This window comes from Bubalus bubalis, chromosome 19 (assembly GCF_019923935.1).
Source record: "Bubalus bubalis isolate 160015118507 breed Murrah chromosome 19, NDDB_SH_1, whole genome shotgun sequence".
NCBI lineage: Eukaryota > Metazoa > Chordata > Mammalia > Artiodactyla > Bovidae > Bubalus > Bubalus bubalis.
This window is the reverse complement of record NC_059175.1, coordinates 9,049,381-9,065,762: the sequence shown is the minus strand read 5'-3', so window position 1 is coordinate 9,065,762 and position 16,382 is coordinate 9,049,381. Positions and strand designations below refer to the sequence as shown.

General features: G+C 41.6%; 1 protein-coding gene across 4 annotated transcripts in view; it reads left to right on the top strand.

Annotated features, from left to right (window-relative positions):
- Nucleotides 1-16,382, top strand: part of PTCD2 (pentatricopeptide repeat domain 2) — a 31,491-nt gene that overhangs the window by 11,144 nt on the left and 3,965 nt on the right. For all 4 annotated transcript variants that reach the window (XM_044932622.2, XM_044932621.2, XM_025270871.3 and 1 more), the window contains 5 exons: nucleotides 2,591-2,669; nucleotides 3,081-3,172; nucleotides 5,353-5,466; nucleotides 8,919-8,993; nucleotides 16,142-16,255. In XM_044932622.2, the coding sequence (XP_044788557.1) occupies nucleotides 2,591-2,669; nucleotides 3,081-3,172; nucleotides 5,353-5,466; nucleotides 8,919-8,993; nucleotides 16,142-16,255 (474 nt within the window). The remainder of the gene's footprint in view (nucleotides 1-2,590; nucleotides 2,670-3,080; nucleotides 3,173-5,352; nucleotides 5,467-8,918; nucleotides 8,994-16,141; nucleotides 16,256-16,382) is intronic.

Below are 16,382 nucleotides of genomic sequence, written 5' to 3'. Positions count from 1 at the left end.
ATTATTATTTCTTTTTTATATGAACTCAGAGATATTATAAATCCATCCATGGTCAGAAACATTTATTAAATTAGGGGACTAGGGTTGGCCTCCTGGGACATTTTAATAATTTTAGGAATCTCTATGACTAGGTTGTCCTTTTGCCTCTTACTTTTTTTCATATAAAGTTGCTATCCATGGAGGAATGTTAACTCTTAGCTTGTCCCTATTTAAAGGACCACAGGTATTAAAAAGATGACCATAATATATTACTAAGCTGAGAAGAGGTGGCTTCAGAACAGTATGGATTAGTTTGAACCTATTTTTTCCTAAAAGGATAAATATACATACCATATTTACATTATAGTATATATGTTTTAAAAATCTAGATGGATATACATTAAACTGCTGCTTTCGGGGGAAGAATTAGATGAAATCCTCACTTTTTACTTTATATATTTTATATTATTTGACTATTTTATAATAAGCATATGTTACTGTTATTAAAATTAAAGCAAAGTTTCACTGTAATAAATCAGAGCCATGAGTATAACAATGAAACCAAAAGAAAATGGAAGTAAAGTGTTTTTTTTTAACCTACCTGCTGCTGCTGCTGCTGCTAAGTCGCTTCAGTCATGTCCGACTCTGTGCGACCCCATAGACGGCAGCCCACCAGGCTCCGCTATCCCTGGGATTCTCTAGGCAAGAACACTGGAGTGGGTTGCCATTTCCTTCTCCAATGGATGAATGTGAAAAGTGAAAGTGAAGTCGCTCAGTTGTGTCCGATTCTTAGCGACCCCATGGACTGCAGCCTACCAGGCTCCTCCGTCCATGGGATTTTCTAGGCAAGAGTACTGGAGTGGGGTGCCATCGCCTTCTCCATAACCTACCTGAATATGAAGCATTCATGTATGTGTTTAAGTTTCCTGCTGCTGCTGCTAAGTCACTTCAGTCGTGTCCAACTCTGTGCGACCCCATAGACAGCAGCCCACCAGTCTCCCCCGTCCCTGGGATTCTCCAGGCAAGAACACCAGAGTGGGTTGCCATTTCCTTCTCCAGCCCACAAAAGCGAAAAGTGAAAGTGAAGTCGCTCAGTCATGTCCGACTATTAGCGACCCCATGGACTGCAGCCCACCAGGCTCCTCTGCCCATGGGATTTTCCAGGCAAGAGTACTGGAGTGGGGTGCCATTGCCTTCTCCTAAGCTTCCTAGAGCAGTAGAATTAACTGAATCTGAGTCACGTGCCATAAAGCCTAATCCTGCTTCCACCTGCCTTATGTTCCCCACCCAGAACCCTGCAGTGCTGCCAGGGAGGTAGCCACGACCCACAGGTACCCATGTACATGGAGCCCTTGGACTGTGGCTAGTTCAGACATACATGTGCTGCAGTATAACGTACATGATGGATTTTAAATCCATCATGACATAAAATGGAGAATGACATAAAAAGGAGAATGGAAAGTATCTCACTAATAATGTTTTATATTGATTACATGTTGCAGTTTTGGATTTAGTGGGTTAAGTAACATTATTAAAGCTGATTTTATATCCTTATTTTTACTTTTTTAAATGAAAGTACTTGAAAATTTAGAGTCACGTACATGGCTCACACTTGAGACTTGCTTACTCTGTATGGACAGGCTGCACCCCACTTATCATAGAACTCAGAGCCCTCAGGGGCCCTTCGTGGTATTTCAGGTCCTGCCCCTCTCCGCCTTGCTCACTGCACTCTGGACCTTCTGTTCTTTCTCAGACATGGCAGGCCCGTGGCCTCAGCCTGGAATGCTCTATATAGCATCACTTCATTGAGGTCTCCTTGTCTCAGAGAGCCTTCCCTGACCACTTCTCATCTTTTCTGTCCCTTATCCTGTTCCATTGTTCTTCATGGCCTCTACTGATAACCTGAAATTTTATTTTTAATTTTTGCTTGTCTTATTCACTTGTTCATTGTCTCCTCTGCCAGGATGTAAGCCCCCGTAGATAATAAGCCCTACGAGAGTTTAGGGCAGGGTCTTTGTCTTGTCCATCATTTCTTTAATCTCAGTGCCTAGAATAGGGTCTGGCTAATTGGTTCTCAAAAAAGAACAGACTGGCACAAGACATGTAATGGTCTTTTTGAATAGCCTGTGTCACATTATCATGGCATTAAAAATGTTGAGAACCACTGTCTCAGTGAAGTATTTCAAAAAGTAAATAATCAACTCTGTACTGTTTGCCAAAAGAGGATCATAGTTGCGCAAGCCTGTCCTGCCTCTGTCCTCAGGCGCACTTCCAGCTGCCATTTCATGCTAATACGCTGCCACCCAGGTTCCAGGACCATCCCCACCAGGGTTAATCGGCCTGGCTCTTTTTCTCGAAGCTTGGCAGAGCCACGCTGCATAAAGACGTTCTTCACTGCATTTCTGAAACCTGGAGATCTCTTGCCATATCTCTTGCCTCTTGTTCACTGTGCCCACTGCCAAAGGCATGATGCCCAAAGAGTGGGCAGTAAATTTTTTTGCTAAATGAATGAAGTTTGTACAAAAGCAAGTCCTAGACAGAGAAGATGCAGTGTAAGTATTCTCTTAATAATTTTAACTTTTAACCAAAATGTTTTGTTTTTCTCCAATAGCATTTACAAGGTTTCTTCTCAGACTCCACATCATTCAATATTTTGATGGATATGTTATTTATCAAAGGCAAATATAAAAGTAAGTATCACAATTTATGTTTGCTGAAAAATTCTGTCTTTGCAGGTAAAGCAATTAGGAAAAACAATGAGCCATGTAAAAATGGCCCTTATATTACTGATAAGTAGCTGAATTATGGGGACCCCATTCTTTAAATGTGGCTACCACGCTGCACCACATCCTGACTTAAACACCCCGGTTTTCACTTATGCTGCAGTGAAAATAGGTTTAAATATTAGTTCTTCCTGTATAATTTGATAATTTATTTTACAATTTAGTTAACTATTAAATGACTTTGAAAGTTTTTATTGTGCTGAAGCATACTTTTCAATACATGGGGCTAACCAGATTGAACTCTGGGAGTCAAAGTAGAGGACTCTGAACTTACTTGAATGCATTTAACACTGGCGGTCCACTCCTGGCTCTTGGCAGGTGCATTGGAAGTACTGATTGAGATGAAAAACCAAGATCTGAAGTTCAACAAAGATACCTATGTCCTTGCTTTTGCAATTTGCTACAAACTGGTAAGACTGTCTTCCCTAAACTTTTAGAGCATTTTGGGTTGTGTTTGACAGAGGATTTAATTTTTTTTTTTTTTCCTCTACAAATAAAATTCAGTTCCTCTGAAGTCTGTTTTCCATCTGGTGCAGATATTTCCATTTTAAATATGTTCATTTTTAGAAAACCCAAGTTAGCCATGCCAGACAGTCCTATCATGGGAAAAGCAATTTTATCATCTTTTCAGTCTTCTCTGGCATTTGTGTAGATAATGAGAGCAAGAAGCAGTATGCTGGGTTCAAACTCTGCTGGAGAGTCGGTCCTCTTGCTCACACTGGACGTCACCAGACTGGTCGTGTCTGTGGCCCTCTCCCCTGGAAGTCTTGGCATCCTTCAGGGGTGAACTCAAGGGCTGCTTTGTCCTCATCTGTGAATTCTTCTGTGATCACTAAGTTGGAAGTGACGTCTCGCTCTTGTGGTATCTCTTGATTCTGCTCTATTTGTAGTCACAGACATGGCACTCATAACACTGCCTGATACACCAAGTAGACGCACATTTCATCCCCCCGTAGAGGGTAAACTCCTTGAAGCACTGTTATATGCCAGCACCTAACAGTGTCTGGTTCACAGCTGATCTTTAATAAATGTATGTGACATTAAAATAAATTCTTTGATAATAGAGAGCATGACATAGATCCCTATTCTCATCACTATATCAGGATTGTTTCTGGCACATAGACTATTTCTGTATTATTGAATGCATAAATGGTAACCTGGTGACCCAGGTTCCATGCATTAATGTACACATTCTTGCCATTTTAACTTAACAAAAACTCCTTATACTGAAAATGAAGGAACACTAAGCAAGGTAGAATATGGGTATTGAAAAATTCCCTGAAAAATAAAGCAGTATCAACTTTCCGAAGCAAGAGGGTCAGCTGGTTACAGGGAAAAGAAACCAACCTGGAAACTGAACATCGTGAACTCTAGTCTCAACTTCAGCAAGAACTGGTTTTGAAGTTACTTACCTCATTTGTGAAATGAAATGTTTGGATTCAGGAGTCAGCAAGCTTTTTCTTTAAAAGGCCAGATAGTTAATATTTTAGACTTTGGGGCTCTGCCACTTAACGGTCCCTGTCACATCCTCATCTTTAGTTTTACAAACCTTTTTAAAAAACATAAGAGCCAGTCTTAGCCATAGCTGGCTTTGGCCCCAGGGTCATAGTTTGCTGACTGCCAGATTGTTAGATGATCCTTTCCAACTCCACCACTTTATGATCTGTGAATCAGAGGCCAATGCAGCACACACTTGAGCATCACTTCCTCAGCACTGTGACACCCAGCTTCCTGCCCTTCTCTGAGATGCCTCCCTGAGTATGTACTGATGTGGAGAGAATTGAACTCTACTGCTTATGAAAGGCCAGAGGACTTTTCCAAGAATAACTCATTTCACTCAGTGGGGAGACGAGTTGAAACACTGGTCAGCCATTACAGACTGCAAGTCAATCCTGGGAGCTGTCCTCTCTCATTAAATTCAGGCATTCCTTTAGGATTTGAGCTGTGAATCACGTCATGGCACACACACACGTGTGTACAGAGCTGAGGCTGCTGTCCTAAGCCTCACCCACCCACAGCACAAAGGAAGAGGATTGTTTCGCCACTGCTGCCTGCAAGTTTGTGTATCACTTATGTTGTTAGGTTGTTTGGGTTCTGTTTTCATGGCATTCTTTCATGATTTACATTCAAAAAGTTTTCATGTTTTCAAACATTTGACTTAAGATGGATATTTTTGGATTGGAAACCTCCTCAGGAAAAGTTCTGTGTGTTGCTGAGCTTTACTCTGACCTCTAACGTGGCTGAAGCAGGCTCTCTTCACGCTTGTCTGCTCCGGTACCTGTGTCTGAAAACCAGCCTGCCTGGATCAAAAGTAATCCGAATGTTTGCTGGGAGAGCCGCCCCCAATCAGAGAAACTGGCAAAGAGCTAAAAATGGAGTTCATTTAGATTTGAACTGCTAATGTGTAGCTAACTGAGCCTGTTTACAAATAGTAAACGGAGACCTTGATATGGAGCTCAGTCTTTTAACTGGCTTCAGAGGCTCCAGGAAGTTCTTCCAAAAGGAAATCGGGAACACTGAGCACCACTAATCAACTTACTAAACTTAAAGGTTTGTGACATTTATTTATCGAGCAATCCTGTCTTCCCAGAATAGCCCTGAATCTTTTCAAATCTGTACCACATTAAGAGAAGAAGCCCTAATCAAAGGAGAAATCCTCTCCAGGAGAGCATCCTGTTTTGCAGTGGCATTAGCTCTGAACCAGGTGAGGCTGTGGGGTACACACAAATGAACTGGGGGTGGGCAAGCTTGGCTGCTCCTGGGTGTTCCTGCTTTTATTTCTTTATCCCTCTGACTCTCATAGAAAAAAGTCCCCATAAGGAGACCAGTGCCTTTGGTGCCATGGCAACCTGCATCCATACCTCTGCCTCCAGAGAGCGTTTTCATTTACAGCTGAGGGCCTAACATGCGCTGCTGTTTACACGGGACTAGGGGGAATCCTGTGGAAAATCAGTGAGGGAGGCTGCACTCGGAGAAATTGCTCAAGTAATTAAAGTTTAAAATTCAGATGATTCATTTGCTATGTAATGTGCTCAGAGAACAGTTTTAAACCCAAGGCTGTCCACAGTGTGTCTTCTAATAAATTCTTCAGGGAAACAGTATGCCTTGAGTTCCTGGTATTTAAAGTTATTTGTCTTTTTTGTTTTTGTTTTTGTTTTTTTTTGTTGTACCTAAACTACAGTTTTGTCAGATATAAAATTGTGAAGTGATATTTCCTTTCCTGGAGGTTTTCTTTGGCATTGTTCTCTCTTCTAGAGTGGAGTGTTGCCATGGAGAAATCTGAGGCCTGCCTGATTTTTTTTTTTTCCACTTCTGAGTGACCTGATCTTGTTCATTTTTCTCATTTTTGACCTTTATATCCATGGAAACATGTTTTCGTTGGGATTTCTTCATCTGTTCTTTTCTTTTTCTTTTTGTTGCTGTAATCCTTTCTTTCTTTCCCCCCCTCATGTTGTCTATAGATAGATCACATGCTGGTTCCTTTTTGGTTATTCATCATTGAAGAACAAACGTTTCTCTTAGATCAGACATCTGTAGAAGACTCATGTCAGAAGAAACCTGAGCCATGCTGCCATGGTCTTGGGTAGCAGGCATTTTCTTTATGTATGGGGTTTTCTATACTGGCTTTGTTTCCATATTGGTTTTGTTTCTGCCTGGCCAATGGGAATAGGCATGGAAGTGACTCTGAATGGAAAGTCTCTTCCCTACTGCTGCTGGAAGTGACATGCCATTTCCTGCTAATATGGGTGATCTGTGTAAATTCTTTTTCTTTTTACTTTATTTTTTTAAATTAATCTATTTTTTATTGAAGGATAATTGCTTTACAGAATTTTGCTGTTTTCTGTGAAACCTCAACATGAATCAGCCGTAGATATACATAAATCCCCTCCCTTTTGAAGCTTCCTCCCATCTCCCCCCCCATCCCACCCCTCTAGGTTAATACAGAGCCCCCGTTTGAGTTTCCTGAGCCATACAGCAAATTCCCGTTGGTTATCTATTTTATATATGGTAATGTAAGTTTCCATGTTACTCTTTCCCTGCATCTCACTCTCTCCTCCCTTCTCCCCATGTCCATAAGTCTATTCTCTATGTCTGTTTCTCCATTGTTGCCCTGTAAGTAAATTCTTCAGTACCATTTTTCTAGATTCCATATATATGTGTTAGACTATGATATTTATCTTTCTGACTCACATCACTCTGTATAATAGGTTCTAGGTTCATTCACCTCATTAGAATTGACTCAAATGGGTTCCTTTTTATGGCTGAGTAATATTCCATTGTGTATCTATACAACTTCTTTATCCATTCATCTGTCGATGGACATCTAGGTTGCTTCCGTGTTCTAGCTATTGCAAATAGTGCTGCAGTGAACACTGGGGTACATGTGTCTCTTTCAATTTTGGTTTCCTCAGGGTATATCCCCAGGAGTGGGATTGCTGGGTCATATGGTGGTTTTATTGCTAGTTTTTTAAGGAATCTCCATACCATCTTCCACGGAGAAGGCGACGGCAACCCACTCCAGTACTCTTGTCTGGAAAATCCCATGGACTGAGGAGCCTGGTGGGCTGCAGTCCATGGGGTCGCGAAGAGTCGGACACAACTGAGCGGCTTCCCTTTCACTTTTCACTTTCATGCATTGGAGAAGGCAATGGCAACCCACTCCAGTGTTCTTGCCTGGAGAATCCCAGGGACGGGGGAGCCTGGTGGGCTGCCGTCTATGGGGTCGCACAGAGGCGGACACGACTGAAGCGACGCAGCAGCAGCAGCAGTGGCACACCATCTTCCATAGTGGCTGTATCAATTTAGATTCCCACCAACAGTGTAAGAGTGTTCCTTTTCTCCACACCCTCTCCAGCATTTCTTATTTGTAGACTTTTTGATGAGGGCCATTCTGACCCATGTGAGGTGATATCTCATTGTAATTTTGATTTGTATTTCTCTAATAATGAGCGATGTTGAGCATCTTTTCATGTGTTTGTTAGCCATCTGTATGTCTTCTTTGGAGAAACATGTGTTTAAATCTTTTTCCCACTTTTTGATTGGGTTGTTTGTTTTTCTGGTATTGAGTTGTATGAGCTGCTTGTATATTTTGGAAATTAATCCTTTGTCAGTTGTTTCATTTGCTATTATTTTCTCCCATTCTGAGGGTTGTCTTTTCACCTTGCTTATAGTTTCCTTTGCTGTGCAAAAGCTTTCAAGTTTAATCAGGTCCCACTTGTTTACTTTTGTTTTTATTTCCATTACTCTAGGAGGCAGGTCATAGAGGATCTTGCTGCTATGTATGTCATCGAGTGTACTGCCTATGTTTTCCTCTAAGAGTTTTATAGTTTCTGGTCTTACATTTAGGTCTTTAATCCATTTTGAGTTTATCTTTGTGTTTGGTGTCAGGAAGCATTCTAATTTCATTCTTTTACACATAGCTGTCTAGTTTTCCCAGCACCATTTATTGAAGAGGCTGTCTTTGCACCATTGTATATTCTTGCCTCCTTTGTCAAAAATAAGGTACCTACAGGTGCATGGGTTTATTTCTGAGTTTTCTATCTTATTCCATTGATCTGTGTAAATTCTTAATTAGCCTCACATCTGCCATCAAAAGGATCCAGAGATGTCGTTACTAGTCCTAAACTCTCCTACCACCATTGTAAAGAGAAAGTGAGTACTTCTGGCTGTGCCCCCACTTTTGAGGACAACTCTGCACTTCTTCTGGGCTATGCAGCTATGTCCTTCTCTTACTGCTCCGTCCAGAGCTCACCCAAGCTCCAGCTCCAATGTTTTTGGCAACGCAAACCTCTTCTTTGGTTTGAGGTTTCTGCTATGTTCTAATTAGGCCAAAAATGGGTTTGCATTTCTATTTCTCAAAGTTGCTTTTTTTTTTTTGAGAGCTCATTCCAATGAGAGAGGGGACATGCCAACTTTATGCCTCCATCCTAAAAAGTGGAACTCAAGCAGGTTGTTAAAACATTAAGAAATATGCCACAGTAGGAAACATTTTACAGAATGTTCATTTTTGATTACTAGAAAACATTCTTTTCTCTGTGGACTTCAGAACCCTGGGGCACCATGGATAGGACTGTCTTGACATCTTTAAATCATTTTTATTACAGCAGAGTAATGTTTATATGACTTGAGGGTCTGACTTGTTTTTCTTCCTTCTAGAACCAGGTGGCAAAAGCTATATCCATTTTTTCTCAAATCATGAACCCAGAAAGCATAATCTGCACTAATTTAAATGTAAGTAAAGTTCTTTATGGTTAAAGTAAGGCTTGAAATGTAATAAAAGCGTTTTTTTTTTTTTTTTTTTTTGGTCTGTGTACAACAAACGACTTTTGATCTCCCAAGGTCTTTATTCATTCTGTTCATTTGTCAATCACCGTGTGAAAGTTATAGTAGAGCCCTGTGAGAGGAGTCAGCATGAGCTTCCAGGTGTTTAGAAATAGGTGGGAAACACAGACATGCTCATCAGAAAAGCTGGCTAAATGCTTCAGGTGTAACACAGGACTACAGAAGGCTGTCGATTTAGAGAGACGGGGGATGGGCTCTGCAGTCTCTTCACTGAGACGCTACGAAAAGCCTGCGTGCTGACTACCTCCTATCCGTGGTACCCGGCTCATGGAGCCAGCGCATCCACAGTGCATAAAGTGGTGTCCAACATGGTAAACACTCAACAAATGCTCGCTATTCTCATTCTGACTTTGCCAGCCCGCCGTGGCCTGTCCACCCAGTAAGTCATCCTCACCTTCTTGGGGCAATGAAAAGACTGAGAGACTCTCCTGCCATTAAAGACACACACAGCACCCACTCAGCCAGGCCCTGTTGAGGCCCTGCTTACATGCTGACTACATTTGTGTTGTGGGGAGTTGAAAGCCCCTAGAACTTACAGTCTCCTGAAACATCAAGGGACCAAGATGAGGAACACATTGTCAGAAGAGCAGAAATGTGTGAACACCAAGATGCCATGAGCTGGGATAGCAGGTCCTAGCCAGAGTGGTATTCCAGGCTGGGGAGGGAAGGGCCAGCCAGCAGGAGCTAAAGCCTGGGGAGGAGAGAGGTGCTGAGTAGGTTGGGAAGGAGGACAGGACTGTGGGCTGGAGGGGTGGAGGGAAGGGCATTCTCTGTTGGGAGATTAATTTTGTTGAGGGTTCTGGTTTGCAGGTTAGTTAGTTCTCCTAACTCTGATTCCTTAGTCAAAGGTACTTAACCTCTATGAACCCCATTTTTCCTTTTGTCTGAAATAACACTAGTAGTAATACCTTCTTTCATTATGAGAATTGAATAAATAATGCATATAGAGTACTCAGCACAGCACAGTTAGTGCATGGCATGTAATCAGTGTTCTGTGATGTTTGCTAATACCAGTAGTATTTGTTTAAAATGACATATGTTAAATAAAAAGGATTATTTATTTGTAATGAATCCTAGGACCTAGGAATAGGAATTGGGCAGAACTCCAAGCTTCCATGCTTTTAGTTCTGCTCATAATTACCCTCAAATGTCACCCCCAGATCCGTGCCCAGATGACTTTCAAGAAAAGGACTAGATAAGCCTTTATGGTAAACTTTGGGTAACAAGTTCCAGCAAGAAGTCTGAGATAAGAAAACCATATATCTGACCTCATATTTACTTTTCAGAATGCTTACACAGGAGGGAAAGATGAACCTAGGGAACCAGAAAGATGGAGACAGTGATAGCAGAGAACCTGTCTGGAAAAAAGAGAGAGGTGGGTTTAGAAGGGAAGAGACTAAATATTAGAAAATTACCCTAACAGAGATCTTGTGGTTGGCAAAGGGCATGAGCCCCGAGCAGGGATGAGTGTCAGTGCTCAGTTAAGAGCTCATCTGTAAAACCTGGTAATGGATCTGATATAAACTGATGAACGTCATAAGAAAGGGAGAAAGAGGTCCCAGAAATGAGTTTACAAGGCATCAATGGTGAAGCAGAAGAAGCGTCAGAAAAAGGCAAGGAAGGAATAGCAGCAGGGTGTCGAAACCCACGGGTGCTGACAGCCCGACGTGCCTTCGCCTCCTGCAGGCAGGCCCTGGCCCAAGACAGGGCACCGGAGCAGAAACTGCGGGCCAGCCTGTGAAGCTCTCGGCTGAAGCAGATCTGGGAGTCCAAGATGGCAAGGTCCAGAGTCCAGAATCCCAGGTCATTTGAGCCAATAAGCCCAACAAACTAGGAAGCCAGATCTTTCAGCAGACATATATGTGATTTTTTTTTTTTTTTTTTTCCTTCTCTGCTTACTACCAGATGTGAATGGCTCTGGGTCTCTGAGTAAATATCTGCTTCTGAGAGAGAGTGCCTGCACCGCAGATGCACTCATCTCATGACTGGAGAGCCGCAGAACTGCTAGGACTCCAAGTGGTTCACAGCATCAGGTGGGAAAGAAACCCAGGAGAGTGTGAGAGAGAAGGTTTATGTGGATTGTTAGTAGCCTTTCCTAGAGTTGAAGTTAGTGTGGGGAGATCATTAAGGGTTGGTGAGAAATGGGAGTGAGCTTGGCAGAATTTTCATTTATTTTAGCTAAGGTACCATGCTAGGTACTTATATCTATTGGTTTACTTTATAGAACATTGTTAGAACAGTATTCCTGCATATTATACATGTGGAAAATGAAGATTCAAAGGGTAAGGACATTACCTGGGTTCTTCTTGCAGCTAATTAAACAAATCTGTTTGACTACAAAGCCTAGGGTTTCCCCACCACTCCAGACCTACAGAGATTAGCACTGTGTGCCTTTTATCTAGGATTGGAGCTAACTGCTCCTTCTGCATAAGGAAGGGAACACAGGACTGGATTTTAAAAAATGAATCTGCTGTTGGTACACATATTTCATGTCCTTGAATTTACATTCCTCATCTGTTCAATCCTTGGCTTGCTCTCACAGTTGTTATGAGACTCTAGTAATGATTTTTTTCCCCCAAATGAGAAAGGCGTGGTAGAAATAAAACACAAGTCTGCCAAGAGCTAAAGTGTCCATCTCAGTCGGAAGAGAAATCCAGAGCATGGTAGGGAGTGCGATCGTGAGCCAGGGCAGCCCAGCAGCTCCTCCTGCGGGAGCTAGCGGGCAGGGGAGACAGCCAATAAATGCGCCAAGAAACCTTGAATTGATCTTGAATATGAATCATCCCCTCCATGAACTGGGTCATGGTATTATCCACTGTCCAGACACTTAGAGAGTTTTCTTGTTTAAAAATTGTCACTCAGGCAGTTCTTCCAAATGTCCTTTGTAAATTTCTCCTATTTCAATATAAGCCTGCTTCCTCTTCTTGGGAATGGTGAAAAGAGATGGTTGCCATTCTCATGTTTAGGAATCTTTCAGATTTTGGGTCTCTGCTATTAGAGCACGGAGAAGGCAATGGCACCCCACTCCAGTGTTCTTGCCTGGAGAATCCCAGGGACGGGGGAGCCTGGTGGGCTGCCGTCTGTGGGGTCGCACAGAGTCGGACACGACTGAAGTGACTTAGCAGCAGCAGCAGCAGCAGCTATTAGAACAGGTCTTTAAAAAATAATTTATTTGGCCCTAGCTTCTCCAAGGCTGAGTCATCTACTTAGAATCCATAAGGGCGATTTGTTAATTATTCAGAAATGGAAACCTGACAAGTAGGCTGAATAGAGAGTCTGTTCAGTCAGTATCAGCAGAAATAAATGAAGTTGTTTTTTTTTCCTGATCTTTAAAAATTCATGCCTTAGACTAAAATATTTTCTTGCTGCCAGTTGGAATTTGAACTTACCTAATTTTTCCTCCTCAACCTAATTTTCTTTTCATTGAAATTGCTCCTGCTGCTGATGCAGCCCAGAGGACCTGGTTTCCCATTTCCCAGCTCGTGCTCGTTTCACACGGAACTGACGGAGCACATGATCTCACCGAGGCACATGCGTGCTAACCCTGACCTTCCGTCTGAATTTAAACTCAGCGATCCCAAAAGAACCATAGCCCCCTCTGGAGCATTGCTGCTCAATGTCAGAGGACTGCTTTTCCCTTCCAAATATGTCTAAAAGTAGCAGAGGCCAACAAAGGGGAGTTTTCCACCAATTTTATTTGAATTCTAATCATTTCTGTAGAAATCTACATCCATTTTGGAACTGAATTACTCTGCAGGGGAATTTCCAAGGGGTCAGTTTCACTGCTTTTATCATTTATCTAACACGAGTGAGTGTTTTAATGTTTGTTTCTCTGCTCACGAAGGCCACCCTGAAGTCCTAGCTCAGGTGGGAAGTCTCCTAGGCTGCCCAAGTAGGAAAGGAGGCAGGACTTATAATTTCTTATAAAACCCTTTGTGGCATCATCTCACTTAATATGCTTAAGAATCACATTTGATTGGAAGCAAGGCAGACTCTAAAGATAACAAAAGTCTATACAAATAAGAGGCTTTCCTTTTCTTCCAAGTAGAAAACCAGAGGTGGTCGCTGTAGGTCTGGTATGACATTCCATAATGTCATCAGGGACCTGGCCTCTTTGTGTATTTCCACACCACCATCCTAAGCACATGACTTCCATCCATTACATCTATTCCAGCAAGAAGTAGGAGAATGCAGGAGGACAGAGAAGTTGGTTCCTTACTGTAAAGCAGTTATCCTCTAAAAAGAAAAAAGAATGCTTTCCCAAATGTCTCACCCAACAACTTGTACTAACATGTTACTAGCAAGAGCTTAATCCCATGGCCACATCTAGTTGCACACAAACCTGAGAAATACAGGTTTTGAGTTCTATACATGATGGCATCAGTTATCCAAAAAAAAAGGAAAATGGATACTGGTTAGAAAATTAGCAATCTCTACCACACTATGCTGTTCTACTTCAAATATAGAAAACTTGAAAAAAGAAATGCAAATTTTTGCATGTTCAGGACTTCTGTTCCCTTTTTTGGTCAAAGGTGTCCAGTGACTTGTTAACATTTCTTGAGGTCTCAGAAAATAAGAGGGGTGGGAACTGTTCTATGAGTAGTTTTACTTAACCAAAATTCCCCCTGCTCCTTGCTAATTCAATTTTCCTAGTCTTTTGTTTGAAATCTGTAAGATGAAAGCAAAGCACTGTACCCTGATTTAGCTTTTCTAATTGTACCCTGAGACTTCAGTTTGAGACCAGCTTCTAGCTTTAAATTTTCTCTCTGCCTTTCATCAGTAACTGCCTCATCTATGTTGCCCTTCATCAATACAGTTCAAGGTACTGAACCTCACTCTTGAAATCCCTGTTGAATCAGAGATAGCTGCTGGAGGCAAGAGAGAAACTGGGAAAGAACAGCTGAAATCTTCCAGATGCATATCATTGATAAGTATCTAGCATGAGCTCCAGGAGGTTTACCCTTGCAAATTGCTTGGGGACCTACACTCCCTTTCTCATTTCTTATTGAGGGTTTGCTCAGTGCCAGGCACTGCAGATGTAGCATCAACAAGATAGACTTGTCCTTGCCTTTGACATGACAGACCACTGCTAACCAAATTGGGGTTGGTTTTTATTAACAAAACTGTTTAAGAACTATTAAGACTTGGAGATTTTACTCCACTTCCAAGCTAATAAGTCAACCTGCCACAGTTTCCTGGATGCTGGTAGAGAACACGAGACACCAAGAGATGAAGGATGGTTTACTACTCACAGCAAGAGCAGCGGCCAGAGGATGAGCATTTTTGCTTCAGTTTCTTGAGCCCAGTTCCCACAGAGCAACATGAAGAGGTCCATACGTCTCTTGCACACACAGGGGTTTATGTTTTAAGAGAGGAACCATGAACTTGGAAAACTCAAATCTTTTAAAATGGGCAGTAAGTATACCTGCCCTCAGCTTTGCATTAAATACTGTCTGTCTTCCCACGCTGCTGGTTGTACAAAGATCCTTGAAAATACAGTCTGGACTAAAGGCAGTGCTTCCACCTGACTGTGAGAAACCCATGGAGTGTTCTCTCCTGACAAAGAATTCTGCCTGTGTTCTGAACACTGAACTTAGATCAGGTCCTTTGGAGCTGGCTACTTGGGGTCATTTCATTCTGTTCTGTAGAACCAAAGATAACCCCTCATCCTGATTGTATGCTCAGCAAGCATACAATATTATAAAAAGGACTAGTAAGAAAATAAAATGGACTAGTAAGAAAATTTAGCTAGTTTTGCAAAAATGGAACATCTCTTCCAGAAAATCTCTTTCCTAGAGAGCCTTAAAAATGTTTATACCTTTTGATTTTATAATGTCACTTATGGGAGTCAAGTCTAAGAAAGTAACAATTTTTTTAAAATATCTGAACATTTATTGATAAAGATGGTATTGCTCTATTTGATGTGTTATTTATATGATGGATTGCTATGCATTCATCATTTAAAAAATGAGGTTTTATTTTTTTCTAAAACTTCCTGATGCTATGAGAAAGTATTCATTTCATAATAATTGATCAAAAAACAGAACTGGAGAAATTAATAGATTTGGAGGATAATAGATGAGATTATAAACAATGGTTAACATTAGTTGGTGAATTCTGAATTATTCTCATTTTCTTTCAACTTTACTGTATTCTTCAAATTATACCAATGAACATTGGTAATGGGGTGCAGTGGAAATGTGTTCTTTTTTTCCGGTATGTTAATTGTATATGATGGAAAGTAGTTAGTGGTATCATTTTGAAAGCCAAGTTCAGTACCCAGTTTGATAACTATAATATAAATAGGAGGGCCTCATTAAGACTTTAATCAGCTTCCACTTTATGCTTGAACAATCTCTATGCTTGCAATTTCCTAACCAAAAAAATTAAAAAGGTAAAGGTATCTTTTGCCCCAGAGCCAGTCTTATGAGATTGTCTGATTGTCATATTCTCTGACTCCAGAGGAAATAGGAGGAAGAAACTAATAGTAATGTTCACTGAGGACCTCCTGTGTGTTGATGTTTAATGTTCACAATAACACAAAATGTGAGCTGTAAAGGTATTTTCCTCATTTTACAAAAAAAGATATTGAAAGATCGAACACCTGGCAAGAGTCACCGAGCTATAACTGCCAGAGCCAGGGTTCTGACCCAAGTGTGTCAGACTCCAGGATCCCTGTTCTTACCATTCCTGCCTTGTGACAAGTTCTGAAGCTGTGGTGTTCTTATTAGCTATTGGAAAATATGATTTTTGGCTGGTGGGCATTCATTCAAAGCACTTTTGAACCTGTGCACACAAATGATTTGGAAATAACATGAAAAGCATAGGGTTTCATGCTGCTGCTGCTGCTAAGTCACTTTCAGTCATGTCCGACTCTATGCGACCCTATAGACGGCAGCCCACCAGGCTCCCCCGTCCCTGGGATTCTCCAGGCAAGAACGCTGGAGTGGGCTGCCATTTCCTTCTCTCGCAGGGTGCATTTCTCAGTGCTGATTACGGGCTCAGTTTCGTTTCTCTTGTTTCTTCTTTTTATTCAGATTATGATCCATATCCAGTCAAATATGTTGAAAACTCTAATAGACATATTAAAGGATGCCACAGAAGGAAATCTATCAAGATTTGTGAAAAGACATGTATTCTCAGAAGAAGTGGTAAGTGTGCGGTTTCTGCAGAACTCAGGTGAAGGAGCAGGAGCACCCTCAGAGGCTCACTTGGTGCCTTAACCCTGCAGGCCGCCTCCTTACAGAGCCTGGTAAATCCGGCCACCTCTCTGTCGTT